This window comes from Neolamprologus brichardi, chromosome 15 (genome assembly GCF_056152115.1).
Source record: "Neolamprologus brichardi isolate AB-2024 chromosome 15, ASM5615211v1, whole genome shotgun sequence".
Classification (NCBI taxonomy): Eukaryota; Metazoa; Chordata; class Actinopteri; order Cichliformes; family Cichlidae; genus Neolamprologus; species Neolamprologus brichardi.
In genome coordinates, this window is record NC_142118.1 from 17,563,171 (window position 1) to 17,582,106 (window position 18,936).

General features: G+C 40.1%; 1 protein-coding gene across 1 annotated transcript in view; it reads left to right on the top strand.

Annotated features, from left to right (window-relative positions):
* The window catches only part of map3k5 (mitogen-activated protein kinase kinase kinase 5), an 85,131-nt gene that overhangs the window by 40,250 nt on the left and 25,945 nt on the right, over window positions 1-18,936 (top strand). The window contains exons 7-12 of the mRNA XM_006792721.3: window positions 9,431-9,601; window positions 13,375-13,487; window positions 15,024-15,183; window positions 16,391-16,544; window positions 16,673-16,780; window positions 17,380-17,432. Coding sequence (XP_006792784.2) covers window positions 9,431-9,601; window positions 13,375-13,487; window positions 15,024-15,183; window positions 16,391-16,544; window positions 16,673-16,780; window positions 17,380-17,432 — 759 coding nt within the window. The remainder of the gene's footprint in view (window positions 1-9,430; window positions 9,602-13,374; window positions 13,488-15,023; window positions 15,184-16,390; window positions 16,545-16,672; window positions 16,781-17,379; window positions 17,433-18,936) is intronic.

The following is an 18,936-nucleotide window of genomic DNA, read 5'->3' on the forward strand; positions in this document are numbered from 1 at the left end:
TGTAATGGTCTGGAGTCCTTGCCACATGCGTCGGGGGGTTGGAGTTGGAGAAGTGTTCTATAGCCATAGTTGCAAGGCTAAAACAGGTTTTCTGCCAGTCCACTGAGCCAAAACTGACCCCCAGAAACCTTTCCTGCAGAAACCCTGCAGCATGCACACATATTCAGTTTGACAGATAAAAACTTTAATGAAAAATGTTACAGTAGGAGCTTTTTAGTGTGTGTTTTTGGTTTTTGTGACCCTTGACATCTGAGTAATGTGTGTTCTCCACAGTGTCGCTGGTATTGTGTTCACCTTTTGAATCTGTCACTGTGGGGAAAAGTAGTCCCGGGAACACCTACTAACACTGTATATTCAGCATATCCCTGTTTTCTGTACTCGTGTTGCTGTGGTTGCCTGTTCTGTTGGATATTTTATTTTATAGATGTGGAAATATAAACCTTAAAACTTTTCTGCCTGTCATCCCTCTCGCTCACTGCAGTGATCATCACATAATTTGACAGTTTGATAGGGTCACAACTGTTTAAGATATAGACATGAAACTTTCGTTACGCAGTTCACATGAGAATGATGGTCAGGCTCCAACAGACTGTGGTGTGACCCACGAGTACTGAATAAGGGACATCAAATAGAGGGAAGGCGCTGGCCTTTATATATTTCAAGTTATTTATCAGTCTTTGACTTTCTCCCGCCTCATGAAATCTTTGGTGAGATGCTTCACACAGATGTTGTCATAGAGATGGGCAATTTTGCCACGCTGAAAGGCTTTCATTTAAATTACATAAAACTAGATGCTTTATTGATGCATGAAGAGTAAACTAAGATATCACTAAGTTATCAGAATGTGAAACTAAAGAATATTTAACCGTATCAAAAAGATTTTGTTACATTTTGAAGAGAAGTGATGACATGCACTTAAACACACCTGCTTTTTCTTTAAGTACCTTTCACAAAACACACCCAGGTTTCCTGGAATAAAAACTTCTAAACACAGTGAAGCAAATGCACTCTTTTCCTTTGTCCTGGTCTTTTCTCTAAGTATCATAAGGGCTGCCACAGAGTATTTTTCATGGTGTTCAGGGTTTTCTTTAAATATATTCTAGCGGTTTCATTTATCTTGCGTTAGCAGAGCAGTATTGAAATCCTAAATGTATGTCTCTAAGCAGCTGTGACATTATTGGTGCGCGTCTAGCTACAGTACTCGTCTCAGGAAGAGACAGATGTACAAAACAGGAGGTTTTGGCTGCTTGTTTCTCACCAGCTGCTTTTCTTGTAAACTTCCTGCGGTTTTCATGGTGTGACTGCCTCAAACAGCAATAAAGCACGCTGTTCTTTAATTTGGCAGCAAATGGAAAATGTTTCTGTAGGGTGCCAAGATGCCCGTGTGTTCGCTGTTAGTAGCTGCTCCATTCCCACTATGTGATATTGCATTTGCGAGCTCGAGGCGGCATACCGAGACATTTTGTCAGACCAATTCACTGAATGAGTGGTAATGATGGAAAACTCTGTGTCTTTGGTGAGGTTGAGTTGTATCCTCCAGTGTTAGAGCAGGTCGACATGAGCAGAGGGTAGGAGGGCATTTATGTCAGTTTACCTATTCAGCAAGTAAACCATTGCATAAATACAATAGCTGTTCCAGGAGATTGTTATGCCACAGGTGGTGTAACTGTGTTGTTGTCTGATTTGTTCTTGTTGGTGGGAGGGAGAAATAGATTTTCAGCGCACTAAAGGTGGTAAATAGGTCATATCTTCTTTTTGAGACTTTTGGTCTTTACTTTACTGTACTTTATTTTACTGTATGCATTTAGTAGCGACTTTAAAGACAAATAAATAGAAAAAAAACGAATAAATTACCATGTATTATTATAAAACTGACCTGCCAAACTGTATAAAAAGCACCACATATCCCCACATACAAGCTGCAACATGCAGATTGTATGTTTATGCAGTTGGAATCCAATGATATGATACACATTATTTTAAAATGCACCAAGTTGCATAATGAGTATTTTTAATTTGGATACTTTAATATTCAAGTTACATTTTTTTTTTTTGGGGGGGGGGGGGGCTGGGGGGCACTGAATAACTGCTAATAAAGTAATATCAAAGTAATATCAAATGTGGTAATGACATAGGGATTCTGCTACACAGCTCACAGGTAAAATATAGGTAAGATACACTGTAAAAGAAAATACAAATATACCCAAAAAAGCAAAAAACAACAGGGAATCTAAATTCAAACAGGGAGGCAGGGAAAATGAGGGAAAGATTCACAAACACCATGACTAAAAAAGAAGGACAGGACTATTTATACACAGCAGAGAAACAGAAACAGCAGAGTGGACAAGACACACAAATACAAACTCCATAAAAACAAAACTAGAACTTTAATACAAGAACTAAAGCATCTGGGAACTAGAAAGCAGGAATCAGAATCATCCTAACTGTTGTGTAATTATTGTTCTCACGATACCAAAAGCTAAAACTAACACTAAAAATTCATAAAAACAAAACTAAAACTAAACATAAAAACACAAACACAGCATATCGCATATCTGGAAGCACACACATGCATATTCTGTTTCATTGGTATCCCCTGTAAGATTTCTGGGAATGATTTTACACACCATAAATGCTAGGCGTGATTTTTGCACCATTGTGCTGAAGTGCCAAATATTTGATTTGCATGATCAGACAAAAGCAGATCTCTCCTTTTTAGAATTTATGTTTTCCACACAATCGTTAGCACTCATCCCTGAAGCCTCTGTGCATTTGAGCATGCCCATAGATGTTCTAGCTATTGCCTCTATTGCTAAAGAGAACACTAGCAGCTCTATGTTATGTATTTATGATCACCCAGAAGTAGAATTATATCCTTGGAAATGCAATCTCTTCTTTTAAGCCTGTTTCAAAGCTTTTATTCAAATTACTCATAAACTGCCTTCGGATAATAGTTTGTAGAAGGTGGCACCATAGAATAGTAAAGTCAAATAATCTACTCTGTTCTGAGTATGAAACTGAATGAATTCCTTCACTGAGATGCAGTTGTATAAATCATTAGTAAGCAGCGTGCAGCCCACACCATGCCTTGAGATTATCAATATTTAGCCTTAATAGGCACTTAATCATTGATCTAAAGTAGGTGCTCTGCTTCTAAATGAATCTGGTGGGTTGAAGGGGCTTCCGCCTCAGGCATGTGAGTCTTCAGCTCTGCTTGGAGGCCTGTTGTGCAGGTCTTACTGCTAAGAGCCTGACGAGATCGAGGAAAAAAATCCCCATATCCAAATACCCATCAGCACTCTGACGAAAAGAAAGAGGGAAGCGGAGAGATGCATTCGAAGAGCAGATCTTGTTTCCCTCGTTGCTCTTCCCTCTGGGCAGTCTCCATGGTAATAGCTGTCAGCTCATATGTTTTATTTAACCTTCACGCCCTGGAGAGAAGCCACGTTATGTTAATAAGGAGGGTTTTTTTCATGACTGTCACACATTTTGTCTGTGTGAAACTCTGCAGGATATCACCTCTCATTTCTTCTCCCAAGTCTGTGTTTTGGACACAATCTGTTATCTTATCCGATTAATAAATACTGTTTGTCATATCCATACTTTAGCTGTTATTTACATAAAATAAAATGTGTGCAACACCAATTGTAATCTCAAAATGCTGTTTTTTATAGACGCTCCAAACTATTTACTGACCTGAGGACAGCAGCATTTATCTCCTTCTTTCAAAACTGCTGAAAAGCTAAAAAAGAAATCTCTTTTTTGATTTCAAAATACTAAAGCAAAGGTTGGTCTAGGTGCTAGGGGGGTGCCTTGGGAAATCAGAAAAATTCAATCAGAAATAAATAAACCAACTGGGGATAGATCTCTGGGAAATCAGTAAATTACTCTACATGTGTGAAGCGGTGTATCACTTTGTCTTTTGTTTGAATATCACATTAAAAAGTAAAGTAAAAACACTGCAAGGAAAGCTATACATTTTTAAACTTATTGTATTGTTTAGCATTCATAATTAGAACGTTTTACATTTTCTGTGATGCATTCAGGAGGACAGGCCACCGCCCCTCCCACCTTCAGTCAAGCACCTAACCACAAGCTTCCTGGTCTCTATTTGTGATCCAACTTCTGTTGACCAATCGTGTTTGAACAGGCTTTATTTCCCTGCAGGTAAACAGTCTGTGTGAAAGGGGGGGGGGGGACATAGTAAGGAATGCATTTGCAGAGAGAAGTCTTATGGAAACCATTATGTGATCACAGTTCAGTATTTTATTTAATTTATGTTTGCTTTTTTAAAATGTATTTTATTGCTTCTTTTAAAGTGGCTTCACAGTGTAATGGTGTAAGCGTTCAACTAATATGCAAAAACTCCCTGGTTTCAGACCAGGAGTGGACACAAATCCCGAGAGGCACGTCTCAGAAAATCATCCATCAAGCCAGAGTCATAGAATGAATGACAGAATGACTTACTCCAGGGCTCTAGTTTAAGCTATCTTTGCTTTAACGATGAAAAATTTCTTGTTCTTCACCTTTCGCACGACAGTATTATTTACCCATCTAGATTGAAATTACATGTAGCTGTACATACTTCGATAGCTTTCATCCTGGCAGCAGTTTAGGATGAGTCACTCTCTACAAGACTGATGTAGATGTCACTGAACTGGAGCTCTGTCGCCACTTTCAGGGATTTAAATAAAGGCAGAATATGAACCACAAGTCCCCAAAATTCAGATTTATCTTTAAATCTTTGTTTTCCCTCCACGGATAGATGATCCAAATAGTCTTGGCCTGAGACAAGTGGAAAAAACAACACTTTTGTCCTGCAATACTGTCATTCTTTCCGGTCATAGTGGATTAATGTTTGCCTGCCAGGGAAGTGATTCAGTCACGTGACTGAAAACTATGGTTTGCAGTTCTTTACATTAAAAGAAACGACACTGTACCAGGTGTTCCTCTAGTAAATGACGAAGATGAATCTGGCGACCTTCTTCCATTGCTCTGTAGTCTAGGTCTGATGCTCACGTTGCCATTTTTGGCGCTTTCGGTGGTGGACAGCAGTCAACGCGGGTCCCGTGACTGATCTGCCGCTTTGCAGCCCTATACACAGCAAACTGCAATGCCCTGTGTATTCGGACAACTTTCTGTCAGAATAAATTCGCTCAAATGCTTACGCTTACCCATTTTTTCTGCTTCTAACACATCAGTTCTGCGGAGAAAATGTTCACTTCCTTCCTAATGTATTCCACCCACTAACATGTGCATTGATGAAGAGATAATCAGCGTTATTAACGTACCTGTCAGTGGTCATAATATTATGTCTGGTAACTAAAGTTTGACATTTGTGGTTTAAATGTCGGTTTAGAAAAAGATAATGGATTTGAAAACTCAACATGTACCTGTAGCAACTGTTTCTATATGAAACAGTTGGTATATTAAACATAATTCGTGTAGCTAATAAATCAAGACAACTGAGATGACAGTCAATTACACTTGTGAGATTTATAATTCAGTCTATCTTCCTATTTGCATTCCTGTTACTAATGCAACAGCAGCATTAAACATGTCTTCTGTTGACACCTGGTGAAAAGGTTAACATCCATGTAATGTAAGCAATTACCACCTGAAGAGGTTATCGCTCGTTCTTTAATACCATAATAGATTCCTTCTTCTCTCTTTGTTATTTTCCAGTTCGACTGCTTGTTAGAGAGTCTCAAATTATTTCCTCGCAGGTCAGTTATAACTGATCGTTTAGTCCCTCATTGAACACTTGTGGTACAATTGGAACTTCACAGTGTTAAATAAAATTGGGCATTCTCTTAATGAACCCAGTCACCTCTGTAATTTAAGGTCCTGGTGGCGTCCTCTGTGCCTGGTATTAGTGTCCAATAACAATACCTCTGCAGCTGTTCCCTAGCTACTCACACGCAAAACACACATATTTATCTGCTCCACACACCTACTCCGCATGCACATGCATGCTGCTGGTGATGCTCATTTTAATGCAATCTGTTCAAACCAGTTGTCTGTGAAGGTTCTCAGTCATCCAGGTCATCGTAGTCAAAGGAGCTTGCAAAGAAAAGCGTCTGGACTTCTTTAAGTTACTTGAAGACATTTCACCTCTCATCCGAGAGGCTTCTTCAGTTCTAAGGTCAAATGGTGGAGAGTCCCAGATATAAACCTAGTGGGCGTGTCCCCCCAAAGAGGGACAAAAGGACCCCCTGATGATCCTCTAATCGCCTGAGCCAAGGTGTGGAACTGGGTGTGGGTCCCAATCAGCCAGAGTTTCGGGTGAGTTCATTGTGAAACCTGGCCCCACCTTATCATGCGAATTCCTGAGGTCAGATGGCCCAGGGTGTGAGTGGGCGTTAAGGCGTCTGGGAAGGGATCTCAAAACTGGATTATAGATGGCAGAGAGTTGGTGTCGTAAACCACCGCCTCTGTTCAAAGATGGTCGCTCACAGTGGACATAGATGGCTTCTTTCACTCCTCTTTCAAACCATCTGTCCTCTCTGTCCAAAATGTGAACATTGGCATCCTCGAAAGAGTGTCCTTTATCCTTAAGATGCAGATGGACAGCTGAATCTTGTCCTGTGGAGGTCGCTCTTCTGTGTTGTGCCATGCGCTTGTGAAGTGGCTGTTTGGTCTCTCCAATGTAGAGGTCTGGGCATTCCTCGCTGCACTGTACGGCAGGAAAGGCAAACAGTCATCCTTCGTGTCTTCCCTGGTGAACTTGATGTTTTTATCCACAGCGTTGATGTGCGCAGTGAAGGATTCCACTTCTTGTGTCTTGATTTTGACCCAGGTGTCGTCTACATATCTGTACCAGTGGCTGGGTACTCTTCCTTTGAAAGAGCCAAGAGCCTTGCTTTCCACTTCCTCCATGTAAAGGTTGGCTACAATAGGTGACACGGGGGAGCCCATGGCACAGCCATGTTTTTGTCTGTAATAGCCTTCGTTGTATTTGAAATATGTGGTGGTGAGGCAGAGGCAGTTTGCCTTTCCTGGACTGCGCTGTGCACATTGAAGAGAATGGCAACCTCAACATCGAAGTTTACCGGAAGCCCACACACACGGACCAGTACCTCCTGTTTGACTCCCATCACCCTCTGGAACACAAACTTGGAGTAATTAGGACCCTACACCACCGGGCAGAACATGTTCCCTCTAAGCCTGAAGGAAAAAAGAAGGAACACACACATGTAAAGGAAGCACTCAAAACGTGCGGCTATCCTAAATGGGCGTTTTTAAAGTCAGCAAAGAGGCACAGAAAAGAAGATCAGACACCAGCGAGGGAGGATAAGAAGGACAGGCGCAACAACATTGTCATCCCCTATGTAGCCGGTGTATCAGAGAAACTCAGGAGGGTTTTCTCCAAGCATGACATCCCGGTGTACTTCAGACCCAGCAACACACTCAGACAAAAACTGGTTCACCCGAAAGACAAAACGCCAAAACACAGACTTAACAATGTGGTGTTTGCTGTACAGTGCAGCGAGGAATGCCCAGACCTCTACATTGGAGAGACCAAACAGCCACTTCACAAGCGCATGGCACAACACAGAAGAGCGACCTCCACAGGACAAGATTCAGCTGTCCATCTGCATCTTAAGGATAAAGGACACTCTTTCGAGGATGCCAATGTTCACATTTTGGACAGAGAGGACAGATGGTTTGAAAGAGGAGTGAAAGAAGCCATCTATGTCCACTGTGAGCGACCATCTTTGAACAGAGGCGGTGGTTTACGACACCAACTCTCTGCCATCTATAATCCAGTTTTGAGATCCCTTCCCAGACGCCTTAACGCCCACTCACATCCTGGGCCATCTGACCTCAGGAATTCGCATGATAAGGTGGGGCCAGGTTTCACAATGAACCCACCCGAAACTCTGGCTGATTGGGACCCACACCCAGTTCCACACCTTGGCTCAGGCGATTAGAGGATCATCAGGGGGTCCTTTTGTCCCTCTTTGGGGGGACACGCCCACTAGGGTTATATCTGGGACTCTCCACCATTTGACCTTAGAACTGAAGAAGCCTCTCGGATGAGAGGTGAAACGTCTTCAAGTAACTTAAAGAAGTCCAGACGCTTTTCTTTGCAAGCTCCTTTGAGTTCAAACCAGTTATTTATTTATACACCTGAGAATATACATGGTCATTTGGCCATTTCTTTGAGTCTCATTAGCTTTTAAGTATGCAGTAAAACTATAAGTCATTATTCATGTTCTAGAAATTGTATTTTAAATGCCATCGTGTACCATTTTAATGTTTACCCTTTAGGCTTTGAAAATACATTAACTCTTGGTGTGATTATGTAAGACAGTTGTTCAACAATAGTGATTCAAAGGGGAGCGTACAGTACAAGTTAAATGCAGGTCTGTAATGGATTTAATGCATATATGAGATGTGATATGCATAGAAGTAATCGAGCTTAACTCATCTTTGTAGCTCACGTCTGCTTGAAGCATAAAAAAGTAGCACAGCCTGCCGGTCTAAAGAGTTAAGCAAGGGCAAAATTGCATTCCTTGTAATGCCCAGTAGGGGGTAACACGTCTGGTTGTAAATTGAAAACAGATTTAATAGAAGTCTATAAGAAAATGTTCCTGTTTCTCACTTGTTTTGTGACCTCAATGACCACAGTTTATGATCTCATTTGCTGGTTTTAAGTTTGCTCCAACACAGCACGACATTTATTTTGTTCGTTATTTTTTCCATTTGGAGTAAAATAAATATTAAAGCAGGGTGCTCTTCATGACATGTCTACCACATGCCTGATAAGTCAAATCTCCCTGGAACTGTAGCACGGCTGACCTGGATTGTGTGTAAAGCATGATACAAAAAATATTAACATTTATAAATGCAAAAATATGAAATATATTTTAACTAGTTGCATCAGTTTTGATTGTTTTTTAAATTCTGCCTTTCCAAAGTCTGGTTGCAGTGGAGAATGTAATTTTCTATTACTGTCTGTGAGATGCAAAGGTGCTTTCAGGCTAAATGAGCAAATATAATCTCTCCAGAAACTTCTGGGTGTGATTCCAAATGGGTGTGCCCATAAAACCTTCAAGTGGAGGTGTACAGGAGCCACCCTTACCTGATACCATTGAGCCTAGACACCTTGCTGAAGAAAAGAAGTACTTTCCCTTTCGGGCTTTGACCACAAGCAGAATTTAAACAAAAGGAAGATACATTTTCACTCAGAACAAGTAATTAAGTTCTGAGTGTTTTGAAAGTTTGATAAGGGACTGGAATAAGGAGCTTACTGATATAGTGAATTTATGGACACTGGTATAAAAGTCCCCTTTAAGATTAATAAGTGTTAATAATCACAAACCTAAATCCACTGATATCTCTAGATATGCTCAAAGCTGTTTTGGGGGGTTAGTTATTAACTTGTTACATGCTTTTTTGTGGTTTTTCCTGTGTGTGGTTATAGAAGGAACCTTCCGGGCGACAGGCAGAAAGCCCTGGACATCATGCTGCCCCTGGTGGAAGGCGAGGAGCAGGTAGCGAGTGACATGTACTGCCTGGTGGGACGTATCTATAAGGACACGTTCCTGGAGTCAGACTTTACCGACACACAGAGCAGAGACAACGGCGCACTCTGGTAAGAGAGCGGGCAGGATGTCAGTGTGCATGTGACATTTCTGCTAAGCCAAACACATTCTGAGTCACCAAAAATTACCATTTCTAAGGGAAGGGTGCATGGGAAGTACAGTGACTCACTAGATCACACCATTAAGAGTTTATCATGAATGGTGTCAGTCAATGCAGGATTTCATAATGGCTCTTATCATGAAGGTAAAACCCTTTGCTGGTAATGAGTCTGTGAATAAACCACAGCCACGTAGTGCACAAAATTGTTTGAGATTGCACAACGACACCTCATAGCAACATAAGAACAATACCATTAAAATCCAGACTACAGGGATCATGGATAACATACCAAGATGACTGAAATGTAAAAATTAGCAAACATTAGCAGTGACAATGGTTTAAGCTGCTAAATGTTTTGTGCATGTTAAGTTGAGCTGCCTGGTTTCTGCTGCTGGTAGCAACAGGAAGTGGTGAGCTAGCATTTATTTAAGAAAAAAAGAAAACATTGTGAATATAAATATTGGTACAGGTTAAGATTAATGGCATCATGATTCAGGAAAGTGTCCTAGTTGTCTAATATGTCTGTAGAACCACAAACCCTTGCTATTTGAAGGCTCTGCATCACTTCCACACTGCCTAGTGTGACCAAAAATAGCTGAAACTTTTCAGTTCAATAAAGTTAAACTGGTTTGGGTAACATCAGACTGTTGTAACTTCATATTAGAACTAGAGATGGCACGATACCACTTTTTTATGTCCGATACCGATACCGATATCATAAATTTGGATATCTGCCGATACCGATATGAATCCGATATAGTGTGTTTTTTAATCAATAAAACTGTTTTTTTAATATCTTGCTTTTGTATAAGTTCATACTCAAGTTAAAAAACAACAACAACACTAAAGCTATTCTGTTATACCTGTATGTAAAAAACAAAAAAAAAAAAAAAAAAACACACTGCACCCAAAATATTTCATAGATCAGCAACACTGATCAATCTAATAAAGTTAAACCTACACCATCCTCCCCATTCTGGTATTTTAAAGAGTACTTAGCAGAAATATTAAGCAACCTAACTAATAGGGTTGCAAACTCCCAGCAAAAGAAAATAGGGAACCCCCCCCACCCTGTTCCTCATGATGCTTAATCAATGTAATCAACTTTAATTTGATGCAGGGTGAAAAAAAATTCACAGAAATAAATTATTTTTCAAAAATAATTAAATAGATTCAACATCTTTCTTCAACAGAATTGCAGACTGCATAGATGGTACTTTCCCAAAGGAAAAAGTACTATAGCTTACTAGGGTATATTAGACTTAACAGTTACTATATACAGTAATGGACTTCTATACATTTTACATCAGATTAAAACTTTGGGTGTAAGAGTCAGATAATTATTTATTAAAAGCTTTAAATGAGAATAAGAAAGAAAAGTATGTCTTTGTGCCCCCTTTTCCCTGTTCATGCCCTATCGGCCCCCCTGGCTAAACTTTGCTAGATCCGCCCCTGCACAGCTACCAGCTGTCAGCTGCATAGAAAAGGATCCTGGTGTAGAAAGTAATATTAAATAAATTCTAACAACAGCTTATCAAGCTTAATAGTGCTGCTGTTGTTCAGCCGCTGGTTTCCTCTTTCTGGTGCAAAGTGGGCCAAAAACAAAGAAGAGAGACGGACTCGCGACAGAAAAGCCGATCAGCTGATCATTAATCAGTTTCACGATTAAAGTAGCAGCAGGAGAGAGAGAGAAGAGGCAGTTGCACTATATATCGGTTGTTAAGCTTAACGCGGGAATGCTTTACAAACATTCAGAGATGAACTTACACACTTGCTTTACTTCTCTCTGAGATAACTTCGTTGGAGATGAAATGTTTGCTAGCAGGCTACAAATACACACAGCCGCTCTATCACGTGACCACACTGCTGCAACGTGCTATGGTTATGAGCCGAGTTACGCCGTGTTGCAAGTTTTGTGAGGTGCTTTTTTGATATTTAATGGATCGGATTACATTTTTTATTTCTCTCCGATATCCGATCCAGTAATTTAGGTCAGTATCGGACCGATACCGATACGTAATATCGGATCGGTCCATCTCTAATTAGAACAATAAAATCAGAAATAAAAGACATTAAGTTCAGCGGCATTGGCACAAAAATTGCTGCCACGCTTTATCTTTCTTGGGTCTCGTCTTATCCTTGGGAAACCACTTTAGGGATGATTTGCCATCTCACAAGAAGTCTCATATTTTTAAACTGTGTTTCAATAAGTCAAGTATAATATAGTCTTGTATGTCCTATATTAATCCTAACTAGAAGCAGTATTTGTTTGAGTAACTCTGACCAAATTGTGATTTTAGAAAATTAAACATGAGTGAATTTTAGTGACAATTTATACTTGGCTAGTTTCCCCTTCATGGCTGTCTTCATTTTTACATCTGGACAACTTTGATTGTAGATGCTGTTCAAAAGTTTCTCCGTACAATTTTTATCCTGGATTTCAAATATCAGGCTGACCTGATTTTAATAGCGAGGATCCATTATGGTCCAGTTAGCAGCTGTCATCAGTGTAAGGCAAGTGTATGTAGGGCAGTGCATCAGGTCAGAGGATGTATGCGTACGTCTTATGAGATGTATGCACATCGTTTCTTCAAAATTCATGGCAGTCGTAAGTTTATCTTCCAGTGTCCAGCTGTCAGAGTAAACTATGGAGGCATCCACCAGTGAACTTTCAGCACTCTTCATGCTGTTGTGTGCCGTTCACTCCACACTGAGGAGGAGGTTTTGCCTCCCACCCAGCTCATCAAATTTACCCCTTGTAAAGTCGTCTTTCTCCCCAAAATGGAAACCGAGTTTCAGTATTAACACAGTGGAGGAGACCCAACATGCATCAAAGATGGATCACAGCAAGTGGTAAGAACAGGGCTTCATTAAATGATCTGTCCATCAACCTTCATCAGGACTTCCAGGGAGAAAAGAGGAGTTAAAATCAGCTTTTTGTGGGTGGAGTCAGAAATCCTTTTGGTTGCACTTTTATATTAAAGGTTTCTGTGTCTTCTTACAGTTTGGCATCTAATAAAGAGATTAGTGTGAGTAAATTAACATTCTGGTGTTTTTGCAAGTGAAAGTTTACGTTTTCTAATTACATTTTTTGGAGCCTGACAACTTGCAGGGACCTTTTGGATAGGATAGAGCTGGATATTTGCTACCCAAAAACTAGCTAAGTCAGCATGACGCTAATGAGTAAGCACAAAGAAAGATGCATTTGCAGGGTTTCCAGCAGCTTGTTGAAACTGAACTCTCAAATTTGCCATCTCCTCATGAGCATGGCTGTGATGCGAGTGCACCGAGGCGAACAGCTGACGGAAGTCGGCTTGAGAACACAAGGCGGCTGATTGTCTTTATCTGGAAATTGCTTTTTAAGATTTCATATCTTTGTTGACTGCTTAGATAATCAGGCTCCCATCTGGCTGTTATTTTCAATTCCGTGTCACAACTTGGCACAGGCCTCTAATAACGCTCGCACCCCTCCCTTCCGCAGAACAGATTGCTCATTAAATAAATGAAAATTCTTGTTTTGTGGGGGTACTCACAGTTGCTGTTTGATGTTCTGTGGCCCCCAACTCAATATGGCTGTAATTATTTTTTTTCTATCTTGAAGTGTCTCAGAAAGCCGGGGGAGTCCTGGGAAGCCATCCATTATCTCAGGGATGCTTGGGATTTGGAATGACGCAGTTCTTGAAAGAAAACTGTTTATGTGAATCATTCTTCTTCTCTTTTCAGGTTTAAAAAGGGGTTTGAGTCAGAGCCAACACTACACTCTGGTATCAACTATGCTGTTCTTCTGCTGGCAGCTGGACACCAGTTTGACACGTCGTTCGAGCTGCGCAAAGTGGGTGAGTGGACCCTGGTTACTTTGGTCTGTGTCCTAAATATGTGGCTTTTAATTTTATTACACTAAGCCTGCTGACTAACCACTGAGTAATCAAACTCTAATCAGTCTAATCAGTCTTTTGCCTGTAATTTACACAATAATTGTTATCCTAACGTGGAAATAGGGGTCAGTAAAAGCTGCACAAATAAATAACTTATATGAATGGAAATGAAAATTGCGTCACCCACAGAGAAACAATTCCCCTCACAGCTAAAGCGCAGTTTAGCATCTTTCAGCTCATTGCTTTTGTTCTAACTTGGTGTCAAATGAACTACCTTTGCTATGGCAGCAGCTGTTTTAATGGAAAACCTCTAATAAACTCACATATGCTTCTAACTCAACGCCAAACAACAACTGTACAAAGTCTAGAGGAACCGAGGGCAGCAAATCTTTGGAGTTACCTGGAACCAGAACAAGTGCAGAGGAAGTGAAAATTGGATTCATTTAATTCACCCAAGTGGCAAGAGACACGGCTCCAAATGAGAGATAATTTTGTTATGTGTTTGCTGAGTGTGTTAATAGTGTTTGCTAACACATTCAGCGTGTCAGCTGTTGACACAGTGGATGGTGATAATGTTTAACAGATTTTGTGACCACAAAAATGGACGTAACTCCAAAATTCACTTTCCTTTTAGCTTCATTTTAGTTCAACAAGGCAAGAGGGAGATATATGCTGCTAATTGTTCCTTACACAGCCACTAACTGTGTATGCCTGTCATTTGGTGCAGAGCAGAGTGTGCTGAGTCATTTATTAGAGGGGTTTTTTTTGACAGAAAGTGACTTCCTGCAGCTGAATGCTATTAGGATAAGGTTGGAATGCCAAATATGAACCAGGGGAGTAAAGTTATGGGTTGGAAAACCAAAACAATAAAGTTAAACAGAGCTTTGTTAAATAAAGTTATTTTTAAGCCTTATTATTATTATGCATATTTCAATTTTGCACTATGACAGCTGGGATAGGCTCCAGCGCCCCCTGCGACCCTGAAAAGGATAAGCGGAAGCGAATGGATAGATGGATGGATATTTCAATAAAGCAAAATCAAATAATGTATAATTGTTTCCTTTTTTAGTCAGGCAGGCGTGTAGCTCAGCTTTTGCCCACACTTTTTTTTCCCTCTGAAGTCTGAGGCTCAGAGGAACTCAGGAATCTGGGAATTAGAGTTGGCTTTTCTGGGAATTGGCCCGCAGCTCTCTAAATTAACCCAACCCTCCATCCCTTTATGCATCCCTGGGGTTATCTCATAAGATCCCCACTGTCTCTCCAAATGGCAGATTTCTGCAGCAGGCTGTGCAAAACATGTAGCTGCTGCTTATCTTAGCAGTTCTAATAAAAATAATAATATAGCTAGGCTGCTGTAGTGCGAGTTGTGGCACACCCAAGTATAGCGTTGTCTTTCTTTGGCTTTCTTGTTAACTGGCATGTCTGCCTATGGTCCACAGGGAAATGGAACAAAATAGAGATATTTCACCAGCATTAAATTGTTTGTCTTGTTTGCAGGAGTTAAGCTGAGTAGCCTGCTGGGTAAAAAAGGCAGCCTGGACAAGTTGCAGAGTTACTGGGATGTGGGCTTCTTCCTGGGTGCCAGCATCCTGGCCAGTGACAGCACCCTGGTCATCCAGGCTTCTGAGAAACTCTTCAAGCTTAAAGCCCCTATATGGTGAGAACACAATCCGTTCAAATTAGCATGCCAAAAAATGCGTTTTAGACCACTTCCATCACCAACTGTGACTCTCTCTTTGTCATTTGAAGTCTGCTCTGCTTCCCTTTTAAAATTAAAGCAGCCATCTGTGGCCACTGGCAAACATTTGGTGTATTTGAAGAACAAAGAAAAAAGCCACTTTGCTCATTTGAACAGTATCTCTGTCTTTACATTTTAGATTTGAAGGATATAAAAGTCTGGTGTTGTAATTTTTTGTGAATTGTCAAAAGTGTGGTACAATGCTTCTCCAAAGATAAAACTGAGAACTGATTTTTATTTTTGTTTTTACACTTTTTATAGCGCATATTCATCTTTAGTCCCCCAAGCTAGCCTGCAAGTCTAGATGTGTTTTAAAGAAAGATGCCACATGAAATTATCCTGTTCACGCCATCGTAACATAATGCCTTCACGGTGGTGGAACATAGTTGTAATTGCCCGCAAGGCATGTGGTAATTTCAGACTTCACACAGATTTTATGATACTTTATGTACAACATGTGGAGGAAAATAATAAAAACGTTTCTTTTTTTTCTACAGTGCATGAAACCCAGCTGTTTTTTGTTTGTTTTAATGCTCTGAAAACCATCACACCAAAATCAGGCTCCAGCATAGAAAAGCAGTCATATCTTAAAGTGTTTATTTGTTAGCAATTTTTCTTAAACAACGCTAAAGTTATCTACGGGTAAGGTATTCTCTTTTCTCTGTCTTCATATCACATGTTTTTGTAATTCTACAGTCACACTGTGGAAAACATTGGTTGGAAACTGCGGCGTGAAATTAATGCAACCCTGTCCAATGAACTTGTAATCTTGTTACCTTTAAAAATGTTGCTTTGAAGACCAGGGGACCAGGTCTGCGACCGCTTGGAGTCAGAATGGGACTTTAAAAATGTTGATAAAGCATTAATAAGATGAAGTCAGTCTACAGGAAATTACAATACAACCATTTGGCAACCAACTTGAATCAAGTCCCCTATTACAAAGAGATGTTTCACAGACAAGTTGTGGCCGTCGGCACAGATTGACTCAGACTGAGTGCAATAAGCTGACAGTTTGTCTGCATTTATATATTAGATTGCAACTATTTGCAAAGCAGCCATAAAGACATATACCACAGCAGTAAAGTTGTTTATTTCTGTTATCTAGTAATACTTCTGTTGCTTCCAGGTATTTGCGGTCATTGGTGGAGACCATCTTGATCTTTCAGCACTTCAACAAGCCCAGCGTAGAGCAGCCCTCCTACAAACAGGAGCTGGTGGACTTTTGGATGGACTTCCTGGTGGAGGCGACCAAAAAAGACGTCTCCTCTGTTCGATTTCCTGTAAGAAACACAGATTAACATGAAATAATACATCTGAGTTTTTGTTAAAATGTGGAAACAAAAAAAATAGAATGCAAGCTCAGAAAATTAAAGGTTTAAAATGTGCAATGCATATATGTCTTGTCCAGGTGTTGATTTTGGAGCCAACTAAAGTGTACCAGCCTTCATATTTGTCCATAAACAAAGACGTGGATGACAACACAGTGTCAATCTGGCACGTTGCTCCTGATGACAAGGTGCGTGTCCCACTGCAGTAAAATCTAATTATTTAAAGAATATATTTGCTGCATAATACTGAGTATAGGTTTATGTACTGTATATATGTATTTTGCTTTTAATAGGAATATGGGTAACAGAAAGAGAAAACTCTCATTGCAACCATAGAAAAATAAAACAAAATCCTACACTGGTGCACCTCAACAGTTTGTGCTGGTTTCATCACTCTGTTTTATGTTAGCAAACATACTGATGCTTCCACTGGTTACAGTAAATGATGAACTACAGATAATGTCACATAAGGCGACAGATGTTAACGAAACAGGAAAGCTGAGATCATGTCTCTTGTAGATCTGGGGAGATATTGTGTTGTGATAATGGACTGTCGCTTCCTGTAATGAAGCTTTATGCCTCTGTCTTCTCGATTGCTTTCATATATTATTGCTCATTATTCCCAGCTTACACATCAATGTAAATGGTTGCTCGCCAGGGAAGTCATGCTAGTAAACGAACTAAATAAGCGCCAATGATATAATCCAGTGGCTAACTGATTCTTAAGATAATGCTCGCAATAATGTTTAGTTAATGATTTATCCTGTTGATTTGACTTGTCCTGCAGAACAAGGGGATCCATGAGTGGAACTTCAGCGCCACATCTGTACGAGGTGTCAGGTCAGTGCCTGCAGTCTCTGCAAAGCCTTGTCAAAAGTGATCGCTTAGTGGACTTTAAGCAGACTGCAAGTAGAAACTACTATGAAAAGGCTAAAAGGATAAATATCATTAGAGAAAGTAACATTTGTTTCTAGTTCAAGTTTCAAGTTTTATTTGTCATATAGAGGTAACAATGTTACATCATTACCAGCTACAAAATTCTTAGGTTCAGAGCCCGCTCAATATTGCACGTAGGAAAAAAGCAAAATTACGCATAAGGTGACACTAATTAAAAATAAAATAAACTATATAAATAAAGAAAATATATGTAATTTTTTTTAAAGAGTAGGATAAATAAATACAGATTACTACAAATACTGCAGTGCCTGTAGTGCAGAGGTAATGGTATATACATGTACAGTGTATACAGTGATTACAAAGACTGGAGGTGGAAAAGGCTTCTAGCCCTCGTGTTGTGACCATGAATTTACCTGACACTCAGCAGACTCTGGGGACTCACGACAATGTAATGAGCTCTAGGCAAGGAAGGACATTTCCTGAAATATCAAACTGCTCCTTTTAAACAAATGAACACTGAGTTCCTGCTTCCTGTGTGGCTAGAGAAAATTGCTTCATGCCATACCTCTATCTGTCTCCTGTCTCATTTCTGCTCTCAGCTGCTGCATAAATAGAAGCATTAAATGTCCAAAAGTTGTAATTATGCAAAGTGAAAAGCTTTTGAAATCAAATAGAAATGCATAAACGTGTATAATAACATTGAGTTGCGTACTAAACAAGCTGATATTTCAGTGTTCAGAAATATATTCAAAACGCCCAGAAAGACACCTGAATAAACCAAAAATACTCCAATGTTAATTCGAATAAAAATGGTGTTTAAAGCCCAGTGCAACATAATAGAAGTCATAAAATTAAGAGTAAAACAAAATCATGCATTTCCTGTTTAACAAGTAGGTGTATCGAAACATACTCAAAAGCAAAAATAAGTAATATTGTAATAACTGCATGCAATCTGCAATTGTAAACACCAAAGCAGAGGTTTTAGGTATGCCCAGTCGCTGTACTGTCTCTTCACCTCTTGCAGCTTCAGATGGTATCAGAGTGCTCCGGCATTACACAGACAGTTTTTATGATGTCCTTCTCTTTGCCAATTTTTTTTCCACAGTCCTCAAAGGAATTCAGTGTCAGATCGGAGAGAAGCTGAGGGCTGTGCTCACATGTTGCTAGGGAACGAGTCATTCTCTGTGCCCACTCAGCCTGCAGACAGTCAGCAGGACACAATGGCAGCCCTGCAGGCTACAATACAACCACACATGCAGGGACTCTGCTGTCTGGTTCAGCAGCTCTGGGCTTGGCATTCTTACTAAGGAATGGGCAATTGCCAATTCCACTGGATAAAAGTTTCCATTTAGTTGGTACAATTGTAGCTGTCCATCTTTTGTGCAGAAATTGAGCATCATCTAACAGCTTATATGGCTGTTTCTGATGGTGACTTTTATAGGAAACA